This window comes from Diorhabda sublineata, chromosome 1, assembly GCF_026230105.1.
Source record: "Diorhabda sublineata isolate icDioSubl1.1 chromosome 1, icDioSubl1.1, whole genome shotgun sequence".
Lineage (NCBI taxonomy): Eukaryota > Metazoa > Arthropoda > Insecta > Coleoptera > Chrysomelidae > Diorhabda > Diorhabda sublineata.
Genome location: NC_079474.1, coordinates 38,476,503 through 38,493,322, shown reverse-complemented (window position 1 = coordinate 38,493,322; position 16,820 = coordinate 38,476,503). Strand labels below are relative to the sequence as shown.

The window sequence follows — 16,820 nt, the reverse complement described above, 5'->3', positions numbered from 1 at the left end:
ATATGCATTACATAGAAAATAAGGATAATTATTGTAAGTTACTCACAGATTAATGCCATCTAAAGCCATCCAATAGTTGACTTTTAAACTTTAAATTTATATTCATCAGTTGAACCATCGTCTATAAGCGTGTTAAATAAGGTCCTTGATATCCAGTACCAACAAGTAATACATACTCTATAACTCTATATTAGACTACAACTTCTATTAGTTTATCTATGTTCAAGGATGTTATTTAAATAGACATGAAAGTGGAATAAGTACTCATAGTTGCATTTGGCAACGTTGCTCTTCTTTCCTGTGTGCGTCAGTTATTTGAAAGCCAAAATGACTTTAGTATGTTGAGAGAATTTGTTGTCATAATTTGAGTTTCACTACGGAAACGAACGGTAAACCTATTTATTCCAAAAATAGAAAGTTAAAAACCTAATCATTCTAATTCTGAGTGTTATTAAACTACCATGGCTCCAGTTGATGTAGATGCTGCTCCTGTAAGTATTTCTTTGACATTATAATGTGCAGTGTGATTCACTATAAACAAATGTAGGGTGTTTCCTTCAAATCTTATCAGATAATAAACATGTCTTGAAATATTAATATTGTTGGAGCCTTTGGTACTTATTTCTATGTTGTATTATATATTATAATAAATTTGTTAGTTGTCAGTAAAAAGTGGGTGGAAGATTCTAGCTACAAATTTCCAAATATCAATGAGAACTTATTTTGTCCAATAAAAGTTTCTGGGCTACCCATTTACCTACATATATCGGGCATTTTTTAATATGCATTTCAATCAATTGATAACAGTTATGTTGTTTGTTTAAGACACCTTAAAAGTATTCGAATTTAATCTTTATTGAACTCAATATTCCATTTACTGTTCCTTAAATCTAGTTGTTTCAACTTTGCAGTTTGAATCCCACAATTTTATTATAATGAATTTTTTATTGATATTTTTAAATTGGGAGAAAGTTAGTTACCTAATATATTGTTTTTAAGGATTGACAATTATGATTAATAAGAAATAACAATAAAATTAGGTTTTACTTCCTTTTGTAACCATAAATAAAATATTTAAAGATTACCTTGGCAAGGGAAGGTTCCGATTTTAATGTTGTCGTGAGAAATTGTGCAATGAAATTTTTGAACATAAAGGCTCCACATTTCTCAATATAGATAATTGACTACTTAATAATAATAATACAAAGAATGGACCCTTGAGTGAAGTTGAATTTTGATTTAATTTCAATTGCTTGTTGAATTTTTATTTTGAACTTAGTTTTCATTTTGATTTTGTACTGATAATTTAGTTATATTTCTTTTGTTAACATAGAAGTACATATTACAAAGTAGTTAGTAAACATTATTGAAATATTGAAGTTTCAAGGACATACCTTTGTGAACTATTTTATTTGTGTATTTGTTTATTATTAAAATTTAAATATTATAATTTGTTCTGTTTACTAATCTATTATTTATCGATGAACTATTTATACTTTGTGGTGTGTGGTCATTAATATCTGCTTTATCTTTCTTGTAATTTTTTTTATATAAATTGCATGATAAATTTATTCAATTGTTCTAATGAAAGCATTCATGTGATTGTAAATATGGAAGTTTAATTTATAAATTATCACATTCTTGATAGAGGTATCAGGAAAAGAATAGTATTATATTATCACTTAGTTTTTTCTTTTTTCATAAACAAAATAAAAACTCAATAAGTTGTCAAAAGTGGAAAAGGTTTTTGATGAAACTATTTTTATTTACATTCAATTATCTTTAATTTTCAAATTAATCTAACATTTTTTATATACTCACCTATTCAGTATATTTATAAGTGGAACCATCCATAAATCTTAATTATATTAAAGTTTGAAAATGTTTAGCGCCTTTTTTACAAAAAATGCGCTATCACTAGCGTTTTATCCATGTGTCTGCCTGTAGCAGCTATATCACAAGAAACATGTAATGAGCTAGTTTTTTTTGCATTCATCTCCTGTATAGCTGTATATGTGCCGAAAAGAAAGAAATTTTTGCTTTATTTGGAAAATATTGATTAAACCAACCAAAATGTGATCCCATTGGCCAAATGATTACAAATGACATGAATTAACGTGAATCAACATCAATTGATGTCAATATTATGAGATTTGTCAAGAAATAATGAGGACAAAATTATTAAATGAATGAAAGCATGTGGGACGACTTTTGTACTTGTTTAACAATTTGAATAGTTATTCTCACCAAACCTAAACAAACTATTGTGTACAAATATTTTTCACAGTATTATAAATATTGTACATATTAGTGCTTTGCTTTGCAGAAAAGCACTTTTTTCAACATTTATTAATTACATATTGTTTCAGGGTGGGGACTTCCTGCCCAGATTTTTTAATGAAACCTCGCTTTCTAGGTTAATATTCATAATATATATTAAATTTTTTCCAGATTGAAGCTCAAATAAGGAATTTAATGCTTTCTGGTCATGTTGGCTTTGACTCCCTACCTGACCAATTGGTTTCAAAGAGTGTCCAGAATGGTTTTATTTTCAATATTATGTGTATTGGTAAGAAGTTTTTTTGAGTAAATAAATTGATCATTATTTATTTTGTATTTTGACTTTTCAGGAGAAACCGGTTTGGGCAAATCGACTTTGATGAATTCTCTTTTTAATACAAATTTTGAATCGTCTCCAAGCCCACACTCTCTACCTACTGTCAAACTGAAAGCTCACACATATGAACTACAAGAAAGTAATGTAAGACTCAAGGTAATGTGAATATTGGATTATTAAAGTTAATGGTACATTTATATTTAAATATATTCAATGTAAATTAGTCCATACAAAAATTGTCCACCTGATATGGAGCAATAATTCACTCATCACTATCACTTAACTAAAATAATTTATTTAAATTCTTTCATTACTTTGCTAAATCGTTCTGTTCACTACAACTATCTATTATAACCTAACTAACTGCGCTCCAGAAACTCCTTATATATGTCAAAAGTTTCAGAAAAATAAAGAAACAAAACAAATAATTAAATAGACCTTCCTAGAAGTTATTCAAAAGAAACAATGTAAATAAACCGCTTTGCTATAAAAACAAAGATCAAATGAATTCCAGGTAATTTATCAAAGGCGGCACCTTCGCCGAATTTCAGAATTCCACTGTATCCAAGCAGGATCAGCTACAGGGCGGAGATGAGTTAGTAACAATAATTAGATCTCGCTATACTTTAATGTTTGGGTATGCATTTAAAACAGAATATCCTTAAATCAACAACTGAGTTACACTATCTCGAGTAAACAATAAATATAAGTGGATGTATTTAATCCATTGCCATTTTCTAACAGTATCTGGTTATGTTATATGAGGGATTTGTTTAAGAGCTACTTACCACAATTCTATCATCGATTCTGCTCGCTGGTTCGTTACTTATATTTATTTTAAAACATATATTGTTCAACCCCATCCCAATTCACCGATTAAAATATAGTAGTTACTAGGTATTCAGGTCTAGAAATTTGAAAAATCGATATTTATTGGATATTTTCAAAGCTTAGACCCTTAAGAATATGTCCTTAAACGTATTTTTAAAAATTCGCATTATTTCCGTAGATACAGTAGATTGTGTGACATAGCGTCTAAGCCAGCCGAGTGGAACGAGTAATTCTACTGGAATTGTTTCTCAAACTTTCAATGCGTTTTTCGGAAACTACTTTTTTTGAAGTAGTTGAAATGATATCTCAAGTTCTACCTGACCGATTCCTCTGAAATTTGGTGAAAATATTTTTTTATATATCTCTCTATCGCGTCTGCCTTGGATTTAAAAAAAAAATCAACTTGCAGTATTTTTAAAAATTCGAAAAGGCTAGAAAAAGGGGAAAGAAAATTGATATTTTTTAGAGATTAAGAATTTTTCAAATTTTTTTGTACTAAATCACTACAATCACAACCATGTTGCACAGTTTTTTTTTGGAACTCGCACTTTATCGGCCCATAATTTATTGAAATTCTAATTTATTTATACATTTTTTTTATATTCATGAAAAGTCAATCTTAAATATATAAAAAAATGGATAGTGAAAATATTTTTCATTTTCCTTTACATTGGTTTCAAAAATACCTAAAATTTAGGCTTCTAGACCAGAACACCCTTTTAAAGAAATTGAAGTATTCTTTCTATTTGACCCATACAAGAGCGAATGTCCTAAAAAATTGGGTTTCATAGCTTTATGCTTGATAATGTTTTTATTTTCAAACAAAATTTAATGCAAGCTCTTCTGTTGCAGTTAACTATAGTGGATACTGTTGGTTATGGGGATCAAATTAATAAAGAAAACAGTTTTAAAGCTATAGTAGATTATATAGATGCGCAGTTTGAAAATTATTTGCAAGAAGAATTGAAAATAAAGAGGTCTCTTTCTACTTTCCATGATACCCGCATTCATGCATGTTTGTATTTCATCTGTCCCACAGGACATGGATTGAAATCGATTGATTTGGTTTGTATGAAGCAGCTAGATCAAAAAGTAAGTAATACAATAATAATTTCAGTAAAATCCGCTATTTAATCAGTTTTGTTATTCAAAAGTTACATTTTATAACTCAATCTTTTTTCATTTGTCCATTTAACTGGGATAAGATTACATCAATTTTAATATTATTACCGCATATAAAAATTATTCTTTATTCTTGTATACACAGTAATGCAAATAAAATAGGCGTGAAAAGTGCGTTAAAAGCTTTTTCATTTTATCTTGAGTAAAAAAATTTCGGCAATAGTTGTAGTGTATGACATAGCAGTCAACAATGATATATAAACAAAAACAAGGTCCTTGCGAAACAAGGTTATGTTCTGAGAACGCACACACTCGCATGTCTGTCACTGAGTGATATTCTTGAATATTTCACATTAACATATTCGTTCATAAACTCAGTGTGCTTTGTTTATTGCTGCGCTTCACTAAGCAGTGAGCGCCCTTTGACTAACTAAAAACAAATTTGTGTGAGCATCTAAGTTTAACACATAAGGGATTTGCATGTTGATACTGAAAACAATATTTTATGTTTGTTCAACAGTAAAAAGTATCATTTAGTGAAAAACAGTATAATACTGTTTAAAACAGAATAGTTGGAAACTCTATTTACATCATAACCTACGTTTAACATGGCATTTTATTTGCATTGTTGGTAATCAGTATGATTATTTATTCGAGTTATGGATAAAATGTTCTTTATTCATTTATTTCTAGCAACATTTAATTACATTCATGACAAAACTAAATAATACTCCATAGGATTTATTCAACATTATTTCGTTTGATAGATATTTTCCAATTAGTATTCAAGTTTTGATTACAACTTTGAAAAGGTCCATCATAACCATAACCATATTATAACCATTTTAGTAATTTGATTTTGATTGTAAGACTTTTAGAGTGTAGATAGATAGAGGAAGTTTAAACAACGAAATTAGAACTTTATTGAATTCTTCGAATGGATTGGGAGGTCGATTGTCGAAAACTCAAATGCTAGAATAAATAAAACAGTGTCTACTTTGTCACCATACGCGAACTAAGTAATATTTAAAATGTTTGAAGAAAAACGTAACAAGTCAAATGGCATGTTACACCACCAACACTTGTCACAATAGAGATACTTTTTATAAACATTTTTTGGTAATGTTCTTTTCTGATGTGGTTTCTTTTTAGGTAAATGTAATACCAATAATCGCAAAAGCTGACACAATTTCCAAAACTGAGTTGCAAAAATTCAAATCGAAAATAATCGCTGAGTTACAAAATAATGGTGTCTCCATCTATGAATTTCCAGTCGATGATGAATCTGTTTCAGATATTAACTCTACCATGAACTCACATATACCGTTTGCTGTAATTGGTAGTACTGATTTGATCAAAGTAGGAAATAAGATGGTTCGAGCACGACAGTATCCATGGGGTACTGTACAAGTTGAAGTAAGTTCTTTTATAGTTATTATGTTCACCCAAAAAGTTTTCAATATATAGTATATGTTACATTCCAATTCCTTCATATTTATCGGATTAAGTACTAAATTTATTTTATGAATATTGAAATTTTACATTTTCAATAAATTAGTTTTTTATCTGTAATTATATTTTGATGTTTTTATTCCTCTAATCTATTTAGCAGCTCTGGTCAATTTTTGTAGTACTTGAATAAGTTTTTCTATAAACAGCTCTATTTCATTCGTATATTTCAACTATTTTCTTTTTCATCACTTATATTTTTCATTCTGTATTTGAATTGTGTAATTAGAGAGTTGCTTTTCTGAGAGTATTTTTGGAAGCTTGAAGTATGTACTTTGTTAAACCGAATGTAGCTGCTCAAGGAAACTGTGTAATAATATTATACTCCCCATTGTAAAATTTGTTCTAGAATGAATCTCATTGTGATTTCGTAAAACTTCGGGAAATGCTGATCCGTACTAATATGGAAGATATGCGGGAAAAAACTCACTGCAGGCACTATGAATTGTACAGAAAAAAGCGTTTGGAACAAATGGGCCTTAGTGATGTAGATGAAGATAACAAACCTGTCAGTTTTCAACAAACTTTCGAAGCTAAAAGGTCTACACATTTACAAGAACTGCAGCAGAAAGAGGATGAAATGAGACAAATGTTTGTAGTAAGGGTCAAAGAAAAAGAGGCTGAATTAAAGGATGCTGAGAAAGATGTAAGTTTAGTTGTATACAATACAATATTTTATTCATATTATATATATATTTTAAATGGCTTTGCTTAATATATAATTATGTTTATAAATTATTACTTATCATTCAACTAGTATTAATTGAATCACCTTTGACTTCGATAAAATAATAGGAGTTCTGTTGGTAATATGCTGTTAAATAACTATGTAGGTTTCTTTCGGTGATTCTATAAAATAATTGATTTCATTTTAGCTCCACGCTAAATTTGACAAACTTAAAAAAGATCATACTGAAGAAAAGAAAAAAATTGAAGATTCTCGCAAGAAATTAGAAGATGAAATTGTGGAATTCAACAGACGAAAATCTCAGTATCAACAAATGGGACAAAGTCATCACACACTCACGCTAGGCAAAAGTAAGAAAAAATAAGATAACAATGCTGTATGTTTTTGTACTTTTATACAGATTTTAGATGTAATATTTGGATCTGTTCTTGGAATATGTTTTCTCTATATCTATTAATAATTAGCACAAACATATATATATTAAAAAGAATGTTTATCATAAATAAAATTCCTAGAGCAGTTCTGCAAATTTTTATTCAGCTTTTTGTGATCACATTTGCGAATGATGTAAGTTTAGAATCATCTCGTACTAAAAATTATTTTGTGAATTTATAAAAATAACTAAAACATAGATTAATTAGAGTAATATAAGATGCTTCCATTTAATTAAATATGAATAAGTATCTTTATACATCAAAAACTAATCAGAATGATCAGTTTAGATACAATGAAATTGTTCGTTTTGTCTAATAGAAAATAATACATGAAATTAAATTTTTTATTTTATAAGTTCTTGATATGAAATAATGTCAGGAAATAAAATATTTAATTAAAAGTGAAAAAATAATATCTAAATATTTAATTGAAATTTGGAAAAATATGAGAATAAAGCGAATAAACGTTTTATAGGTTAAGTTCTTACATTATTAAATATTCACGTTAAAATTGAAAACTTAATAAACTTAATTACTGTAAAATATTTAATTAATTTGAATTTGAATCTTACTTACATTGAAATGATCCTGGCAACAAAAATAACTACATCACCAGGATCGACAAAACTACAAACACTTTTAAATAATTTTTCTTGTAGTATATTCGAATTTCTTGGCATCATAAAGAAAACTTTACCAATTCTTTTAGTTGAGGTATGTTTATGTCCTGACACAAAATACAATTCATATATCATTCTTTAGATTAATCAAAGTTTAATGATAATAATTTTAGAATAACCGAAAGAGTAACTTTCGTATTTACTTTGTATCGTATGTTTAGTATTTATTTTATACCTATGACGTCACGCAATATGGCGGCTTTACTGAAATGCTTAAACTACCTACAAATGTTTTGAATTTTTTTTCTATAAATATTGATCAAAGAATTAAAAATAATTATAATTAAATTTGTATATAAACTATCCAAAACCATTTTTTTCTCAAACGAAGTAAAAATAAATTATTAGTATACTTTTATATGATTAAGTTATGGAATTTGATGAAAAATCGATTAAAGCAACTTACATCATTTGACAAAACAGCGCACAAAAATATAATATTGAAAAATATTTGCCTCACGCATTTTTGCAACGTACTTAACAAAACTTTTCAACTTAGTGTATGTGACACCCATTTTAAACATATTTTTCACAAATTTTTGTTGCAAATTTCAATAACACAATAATTTTCAATTTCATTTATATAACATTGTAATCAGTGGAGGATCTAGTATTCTTTTAGGGGGGAGCTGAATGAAAAGTATATGTAACTACATTATACGTAGTATTAAAGCGTTAATGGATACCATACAATTGAAGACGTAGTAATGAAATTAGGCCATTCTTGCTTATGAATATAATTTACGAGTTTCATACGTATTATATTTGTATAAATGTTACATTCTTGCATTCTTAGACTGTTTAAGGGTGGCTTCAACCCGAAAGCTCCCGGTAGATCCGCCACTGATTGTAATAAATGTTGTTTGCTTCATTTGTTTTATGATTTTTAACGAACTTTATGTACTAAAACCAGATTTTCTAATTTTCTTATACAAACTGTGCTCATTTCTCCAACCAATATGTTTTCTGGAGTAACCACATCAATTGGACGACCAGAACGTTCACCATTACTACTACTACGTTTAAATTCAGTAAACCAATAACAAATGTTTCATTTCAATTGAGTAGATTCCGGATAACACTTTTGAAGCCATTGCTGAGCTTTTACAATATTTTTTTTCATTAACAAGCAATGATAAATGAACACAAGAAATTGTTTTGAATTTATTGTTTTGAAAATAACAAAAATAGCTCCTCTTAAATGGCTGTCACTTCTTTCTAACTGATCAAAATGTCATGAAATTTCACACATATTCTTCTGATTTATTCGCTTCATTTTTTGTTCTTTATCAACATAGTTTCTTTAATCACTATCTTTTTTTTAATATTCCCTCCAGATATTCAATTATTTATTTTAATCCATAGGAAGTCCACATTTATTTAATTAATTTCATGGTTATATGGCTTTGTAACACAATAATTACTTCACTATTAATTCTTAAAGACATAAAACAATTTTTTCCATGATTGTAATAATTTGTTAAATTGTTAAGAATAAATTTATAGATAGGGTATATAGTAGAGTATATATACCTGTATTTTCTATCTTGCGCATATTTATACCATAGTTTTACCACAATGTAATCAACAATAGCATGTTTATATTATAATATTTATTTACTTATTATGTCAGTTTTTCAAAATTAAATGATAAACAAGCTTGTTTTTTTTTGGTTATTTCAGTATAAGTAAATTAATTTTGAGTTTACAAAATGGTAGTGGCATAATTTGCTTGTCCCAAATAAGGAGACTTTTAGGAATCACATATATACTAGTAGATATCTTTCTACCAGTTTTATAACTTTTAAAAATTAGTGCTGTCTTCAGTATCAGATGGGGCAACTTTTTGTTTATTACATATAAATGTGAATCTTTTCATTTCAATTAATATTACATAATGAAAAATTCTTTTGATATGAACATGGAGCACAAAATAGGATTTTTTTGCAATAGCATTAAAGGATTGAGGTCTTAACATTTTTTTCTACGGCATTAATACTGTCTCTTTATTTTCTAGGACTACATAATAAATTTTTATGAAGATGCCATTTATATGGAATAAATAGAAAAGTTACCATTGTTGTACCGTGTACGTCCATTATATTATCATTTAATGTATAATTTTAAATGTTTCATTATAACTTAAAAAATATATGTGTAAGTACCAAAGTAAATTAGTATTTAAGGTAATTCATAGCTACAAGTAATATTTATTAATATTGTGTTTGTATGTAATTAGAGTTATATCATTTTAAACCCCATTTCTGTTTTAACGTAATATATATTTCAATGATATTACAGTTTTTTTATTAAACCGTAATTGATTTTTATTTTCCCTAAACTAAAAATTTAACATAACAGTATTTGGAAAATATGACTATTTAGGCGAGCGGCGAACCCCCAAAAAAATGAGTTGACCAATCAGTACAAAACGCAAAGAAAAAAATCAAATGGGACTGGTTAATCATGTTATCAGGAATAAAACGCTTTAAATACTTTGATAAAAATAAACAGTTTTTTATTGTAGGTATCAAATCATTTCCGACTTATGCTCAATTTAAAGTCAAAAATCGACGAAAAGCGTAGATCTAAAAAAAATTTTTTTTCAGCTCCTACCACAGCTTTTTATAATTTATAAAATGCAAATTATTTGCGAAAATAAGTGCTTTTAGGCAGTATTTTTTCTTCGTGAATTATATATTTAACTTTCGAAACTTTATATTTTTTTATTTCAGTTTAACGTGCCTCGGCAGCGCTGGTCATTGGCACACAAAAACAATTACTTGATACATAAGTTAAATAAAGGACTGTTACAAAATACCTCCGTTATTTTTCGTTTTTAGGGATGGAGGAGTTACATACAGAAAAATCTAGGTTATTCTAAAAATGAAGGTGTAAAAAGATCATCATATTTTATAAACATGTATAGAATTGTTGTAAACACTTTTTCCATTTCCCATTTCAATGTACAACGTTCTTTTGGAATATGGAATTTTGTAACACACAATGGGCACGAGATTTTGGAATTGTCTAGATGTATTATTGTAAAAAATTTAACGCTCTACAAAAAAGCTTCCCAACAATTTTTTGATATATTCAATCCTTCAAAAGTTATCCAAGTGTAAATTGGATCCATATTAAATTTCGACATTCCTACTATTTTCCAGCTTTGTCAATCGAAAATGAAATTGCTGAAAACGTCTACTTTGATAACTTAATAAAAGATCTTAGATTTTTTTTAATAAATGGATATAAAAAATGGTTATCTTGATAAATGCTTTGCCTTTTTTTCGTATAGATTTGAACAGCAGTTGAAAGATACCGTAGAAATCTCGCCCAGGGTACTGCTGGTGCTAAAACCGGCACTGTGTCTAAATTTAATCTTTAATCTCGCATTCGTCACTTGAATTCATATGGACAGTTGAAATGAAAGTAAATAGAAAAATAATGTGGATATCTTACTTTATTTTGTATAAATATAATACAAATATGCGGTAATATAACTAATCTTAGTGCCTAATTTGAACTTGAGATTGAAATTGGTATAAAACTCCTAACCTAGTGATTATTTTATACTTATACACTAGAATTAATAATTGTAGGCAAAATATTCTACCTTTATTTAGTATCAGCATAAATTAAGAACTCCTTAGGTAAACCGACGTTTACATTGTGAACTTTCTCAATCTATTTATAATTCTTTGACTTTACAGATATGTCTTAATAACTTTTTTTTAGCTTATAGAAGTGAAATTGCTGAATATAAATTTTGAGTTTCTACTATATTAGGAACTATAATAATGTTGGCAATAAAAACGTTTCCCTCTGGAAGATCTAATGAACCGACTAATAAGATGCGCTCTCATTTAAAAGGAGCTGTGCTGCTCTAGCTACTAGAAATAGTAAGATCATTATAATTTGTTTTTAAGCTATCGGTACGGATTAGACACAAATTAAAGGGGTATTTTGGTTTAGAAATTTGAAACAAATCGATTTTTTTTGCATATTTTCAAAGTTTAGACCCTTAAGAATATATCATATAAAAAAATTGATAGTAAAAATGTTTTTCATTGTTTTTTACGTTAGTTTCAAAAATACCGAAAATTTAGGCTTCTAGACCAGAAAACCCCCTTAAGTGCTTCTGCTAAAATCTCCTATTTAAATTATTTTTGGAAAAATTATAACAAGTAACATAATTTTTCATAATATGAATACGACAACGACCAATAGTTTTAGAGGCCTTAAAAGAGTTAGAATATGATCATATTTGTTTTAAAAGTAAAGATATGCAATGCCGAAAATGAAGATGATCTTCAAAGATTACTAAATATCTTTAATCTCACAGTGTCCATTGTATGCCAATTAGAACTAGAAGGTCAAATAATACGGATAATTAAATTCAAATTTCTTGGAATTGACATAACCTTTTATGGAGATGTAGACGACAAGGTAAGAGGATAAGTAGCTAGAGCAAATGAGGTAGCGGGATGTCTTCAGAGCGTAGTATGGCGGAAGAAACATCTAAGACAAAAAACAAGGCACGAATTTATAAAGCGACAATCGGACATGTACTAACGTATACATCATAAAGATTAGAAACATCAGAAATGAAACAACTCTTGAAGACAACAGAAATAAAAATTCTCATCCGGATCTTGGGAAAAACACTATTGGACCGAGACAGAAGTGAAAACATCAGACGATTATGTGACGTAAATAACATTAACGAATTGGTTTCACAGCGTAAAGCGTAGAGATAGATACGTTATTAATGTTGGTACACAACTCTGCAAAGGAGATCTCAAAACACTTCAACTAAAAAACAAACTCTAATCAACTATTTGCATTATGGGCGTTAGAGATATCTGTGGACTTCATGTGTGGATTAACTTCCCATAAACGACGTTTATCTAAGGTTTCTTCAGTTCATGGTATTAGTAATATTGACAAGTGTCAATCACAGGTGCGCTATGAATATAGTGGTGAATATTACACAATATTAGATTGAAAAATTGAATATTGTTTAATGAATTGTAAAGGCAAAGAATAACTCTGCTAATTACAAGATTTATTCAACCGTTTTATTGTGTTATTTGGTACAATCAATTTCTATGAAGTCAGATGATGTCATTGATATAAAGGTTCCTCTTTATCACTTATCATGACGCTTAATTAATGTAGAGCGGAATTGGACATTTTTATAGACTTATTTTTGAAATTAATGAAAGAAGCGAAGCTCGGTCTACAAAAACATTAATGAGATGATGCTGTTCAAACTGCAAAAAACACACAGTATAATTATATTCGTTTGTACAGTAACACAATAAAAATTAATCATCATCAATCATATAATTTGATAATAACGAAATTTTTTAAACATTTGATCAACGTAATTATGTTGTATGAGAATGAAAGCTAAATCAATATATAAAATTCAAATATATTTCGGTTAGTGGTTAGATTTATCTGAAGAAAAGTACGTTTTAAAAGCGTTTCATAAATCAAATTTAATCATATTGCAATTTGAAATACATTAGATTTTATTATCCTTGATACTCCCATATTTATAGAATTATTAAAAACTTACACGTTAAGAAATAACAAAAAAACTCAAAATTCTTTCAACTCAAATTAAATTTTATTTTTTTAAATAAATAAAATTAAACATTATGTGAAAATATCTTTGTTATGGTATTATTATTTGATTTAGTTTTATATTTAAGAACTTGTAGAGCACCAAATAGATATGTTTCAATTCGAGTTACATACGATACAATACTTTTAAATAATCATTGTTCAATACATTTTTAAACAATGATAGTACACAGTTGTAGATTCTATGATTATTGAATTGAATTTAATCACTATATGAAAAGATGGATTAAAGAAATTTTAATATTATTCAAAGATGATTTCTGTATTATATAAAAGTTAAAAAAAGCAGTGTGTATGAATACCTAACAAGTTCAATTGGCCTTAAAATATGCAGCATCAATACTCAATATTGACAATAACAATAATAGTATTCTTAAAAGGTCTGAAAATTCGCAGCTAGGAAAGAACTTTATTATAATTATAAAGCGATTTAGTACTTTACATAATAACAAATTATTATATGAAATTGGCACATTTCGGAATCGAAGGAAGTTAATCAGAACGATCAAAAGCATCAGCTCCTCATGAAATAATAATACCAACATTGAAGAGGACATGATATTCAGAATAAATAAAAATCAATTAAGGATGTATACAAATATAACTTACAAACTATGCTATTGTAGGAAGCTAAATTTATTTCTGGGAACATAAGAGTTTGATGAGAAGACAAAATTTGAATTTGTTTATTTGGTTCGAGTGTTGTTTTAGTATTTACTGTTACAAAATTTGGATTATTCTATTGGAAGTGTAAAAATTGATTAAAATCTCATAAGATAAATAAGAAAACTGATTGGTAGATTAGAAGAGGTTTTAAAGAAGGGGTTACATTATAATAAAAATTTCAACTGAAAAATTAAAAAAGTTATTCTTCAGAAAACCTTTTTATTTTTCATACCTATGCTTGAGATGTTGAAATTGTTTGGTATTGGAAAAATTGAGCTTTAGAATTGTTTTATAATTGAAAAAACAACACTAATTAAAAATGGTTTCAAAAGTTTATTTACATATCTTTGCCTTTACTTTTACATTCAATTAAACAAAAAAATAATCTATAGGTTACTTAAATATTCATCAAATTACTAAGTAATTATTACTGGCATAATTAAAGTGTAATATTTATAAAATTACATGATTGCTTATTGCAAAATTTTGTAGTATCAATTATGATGATGTAAGTTCAGTCAAACTAAGTTTTTTAGTATAAAGATAGTATATAACTATCAGATAAATGGCAAGTGTTCCCGTTTTTGCAAACTATTTAAACGGTACGACAATGTTACGTATCAAATAATATGAACAAGAGATTTTGGTGCTTGTTTACCTCGAAATGAAACAAGTAATAATATTGATCTTTTTTAATACAACATTGCAGTACCCGTTGAAGGGTAACAACAAAAAATTACAACAAAAAGAAACGATAAGCCTACATGGGTAGTAAAAACGTGTTTCTAGTTTTCTCTTCACAATCACATTCTTAAATATAATTAACAAAGGAATGAAGCCAAAGTATTACTTGTGATTTCCAATAATCTGTTGATAATCACTTAAAAAGATATACAATCAGTACAGAACAGTAATGGGCATAATAGTTGATCATTTGCTTGCATATCCTGTACGACAAGATAATCACTGTTTCAATAAGTCAAGATATTAAAAAAGTCGTTATTGTGCTAGTTTTCTAGATCGAGGAGTCACATTAATATCAACATCTTATGACATACAAACTCTACGGACATATTCATACATTTCAATCATATCCATCAATATACCATCAATGCCCAACCTACAAACTTGGCCTTTTTGAAATTACCACAACAAACTGAACTTTACCTCAACTAACAAGATGAAAAGTTGTATACAAAATGAATCCACTAAAGCTATAGAACAGCTTTTTTCATTCAAGTTGACCGAATATTATTCCATTGCATTCACTGAGTGAAAGTGCATGGTCCTAGGGGAAATACGTTAAGCAATATCCGGCACATCCCTAGAATCACGTTTTTAACATTTTTTTAATTGAAAATGTAAACGTTAATATGGTTTTTCAATAGCAATTATTAACGAGTAATAGATTCTCTGGGTGGGGGACTCCTATATTTGGCTCTGATATGTAAGTATTTGGAAGCATTGGTAGGCCTATCTGGAGATTCCCTGGAGACTACTTTTACTTGACATGGATCGTGACGCAGGAGAAAATGGTCAAGAGTATCCCATCCCCCTCCAACTCTTACCATCATGTGGCGACCTTTCAGTAACTGTAACAAAATAATATAATTCCATTATAAAAGATACATCATATCTTAGCAAAAATAGCATGGAACATTTACCTAGGTTAATAGTACTGCAATATAAAAAACATATTCTTATATAAAAAGCTTGGCTCCTTTGTTCAGCCCTTAAGCCATTTATTAATTAACACAATTATTATATGAGTACCGACTTACGCTAGAAATCTATAGGTTTGAAGTTGTTGGAGCGTGCTTACAGGTGATTAAATACTAGCGATCAAAAGAGTTAATCCCTACGTAAATTCAGTTTTGGAGTATACTTCAGGGGAATGGTAAGATAAAACAGTTTTTGGCATTTTTTACTACACGTATAATAGGTAGGTAGTGTTCTGTACCAATTTGAGGTCAATCCGAGCGAAACTACGTACCAGATGCTTCGAATAAAGCTGGTGTTACCATATTGAAAAGCATGTAATTAAGCGTGGTGTGAAATTTTGGCAGATTAATCTTACTTGTTGGATAACATGAATATGATTAAATGTATTAATTTTGTAGCTAACCGTTGAAATAGGTCCAGAAACTTTGAAAAGAAATGTTTCTGAATCTTATGATCTCTCTAGCTTCCTTCAAGAAGGATTCCCTCTTCAGTACTATCATTAGCATGTAGATTAAATTAAGTAATCGTATTTTATTATTTTTCCTTTTGAAGCAAAGCATTAAAACCTATTACAAACATTGGTGTTCAATATATTAGACATATTAAATTACATTTATTTTAATTTATTATTTTATTATAATGTGCTTTGTATGAGTGAACTGGAACAATTTTTATTTTTTTGATAGTTTAAGCTTAACTATTGGAGAATGTAAGGAAAGCTCGTGATTTTTGTGAGGTATTATGGCAAGAGTATTCAGAGCTAACTAATGTTTACCTTATATGTTTTCATTCCATTGGCAAACTTTAAAAATCAAAATAAATTTTAATCAAAACAAAGGTTTCTGGAAAAAGATAATTAGTAGTATATGAGATCTGACAATTAAGTAATAAGTCTA

The 16,820-nt window shown here is 28.1% G+C and overlaps 2 protein-coding genes across 4 annotated transcripts in view; one reads left to right on the top strand and one right to left on the bottom strand.

Annotated features, from left to right (window-relative positions):
* The first annotated feature begins 262 nt into the window (after positions 1-262).
* LOC130442364 (septin-2) lies at positions 263-10,190 on the top strand. Of its 2 annotated transcripts, XM_056776411.1 has the most exons (8): positions 272-491; positions 2,452-2,569; positions 2,631-2,773; positions 4,301-4,540; positions 5,723-5,986; positions 6,429-6,725; positions 6,955-7,117; positions 9,899-10,183. In XM_056776411.1, the coding sequence occupies exons 1-8, from the start codon at positions 462-464 to the stop codon at positions 9,919-9,921; spliced, it is 1,278 nt and encodes a 425-aa protein (XP_056632389.1). In that variant the 5' UTR covers positions 272-461; the 3' UTR covers positions 9,922-10,183. The 2 variants fall into 2 exon arrangements, with proteins under 2 accessions (XP_056632399.1, XP_056632389.1); XM_056776421.1 differs by having other exon boundaries at positions 263-491; positions 6,955-10,190.
* Positions 10,191-11,326: 1,136 nt separating this feature from the next.
* Positions 11,327-16,820, bottom strand: part of LOC130445964 (growth arrest-specific protein 2-like) — a 59,754-nt gene continuing 54,260 nt past the window's right edge. For both annotated transcript variants that reach the window (XM_056781906.1, XM_056781914.1), the window contains exon 8: positions 11,327-15,794. In XM_056781906.1, coding sequence (XP_056637884.1) covers positions 15,597-15,794 — 198 coding nt within the window. In that variant the 3' untranslated portion in view covers positions 11,327-15,596. The remainder of the gene's footprint in view (positions 15,795-16,820) is intronic.

Bases quoted from the DNA above. Each gene is read 5' to 3' on its own strand.
- LOC130442364 (XM_056776411.1), top strand. From the start codon at position 462: ATGGCTCCAGTTGATGTAGATGCTGCTCCT. The intron at 492-2,451 runs GTAAGTATTTCT...AATTTTTTCCAG, and splicing joins TTGATGTAGATGCTGCTCCT to ATTGAAGCTCAAATAAGGAA. The intron at 5,987-6,428 runs GTAAGTTCTTTT...AATTTGTTCTAG, and splicing joins GGGGTACTGTACAAGTTGAA to AATGAATCTCATTGTGATTT.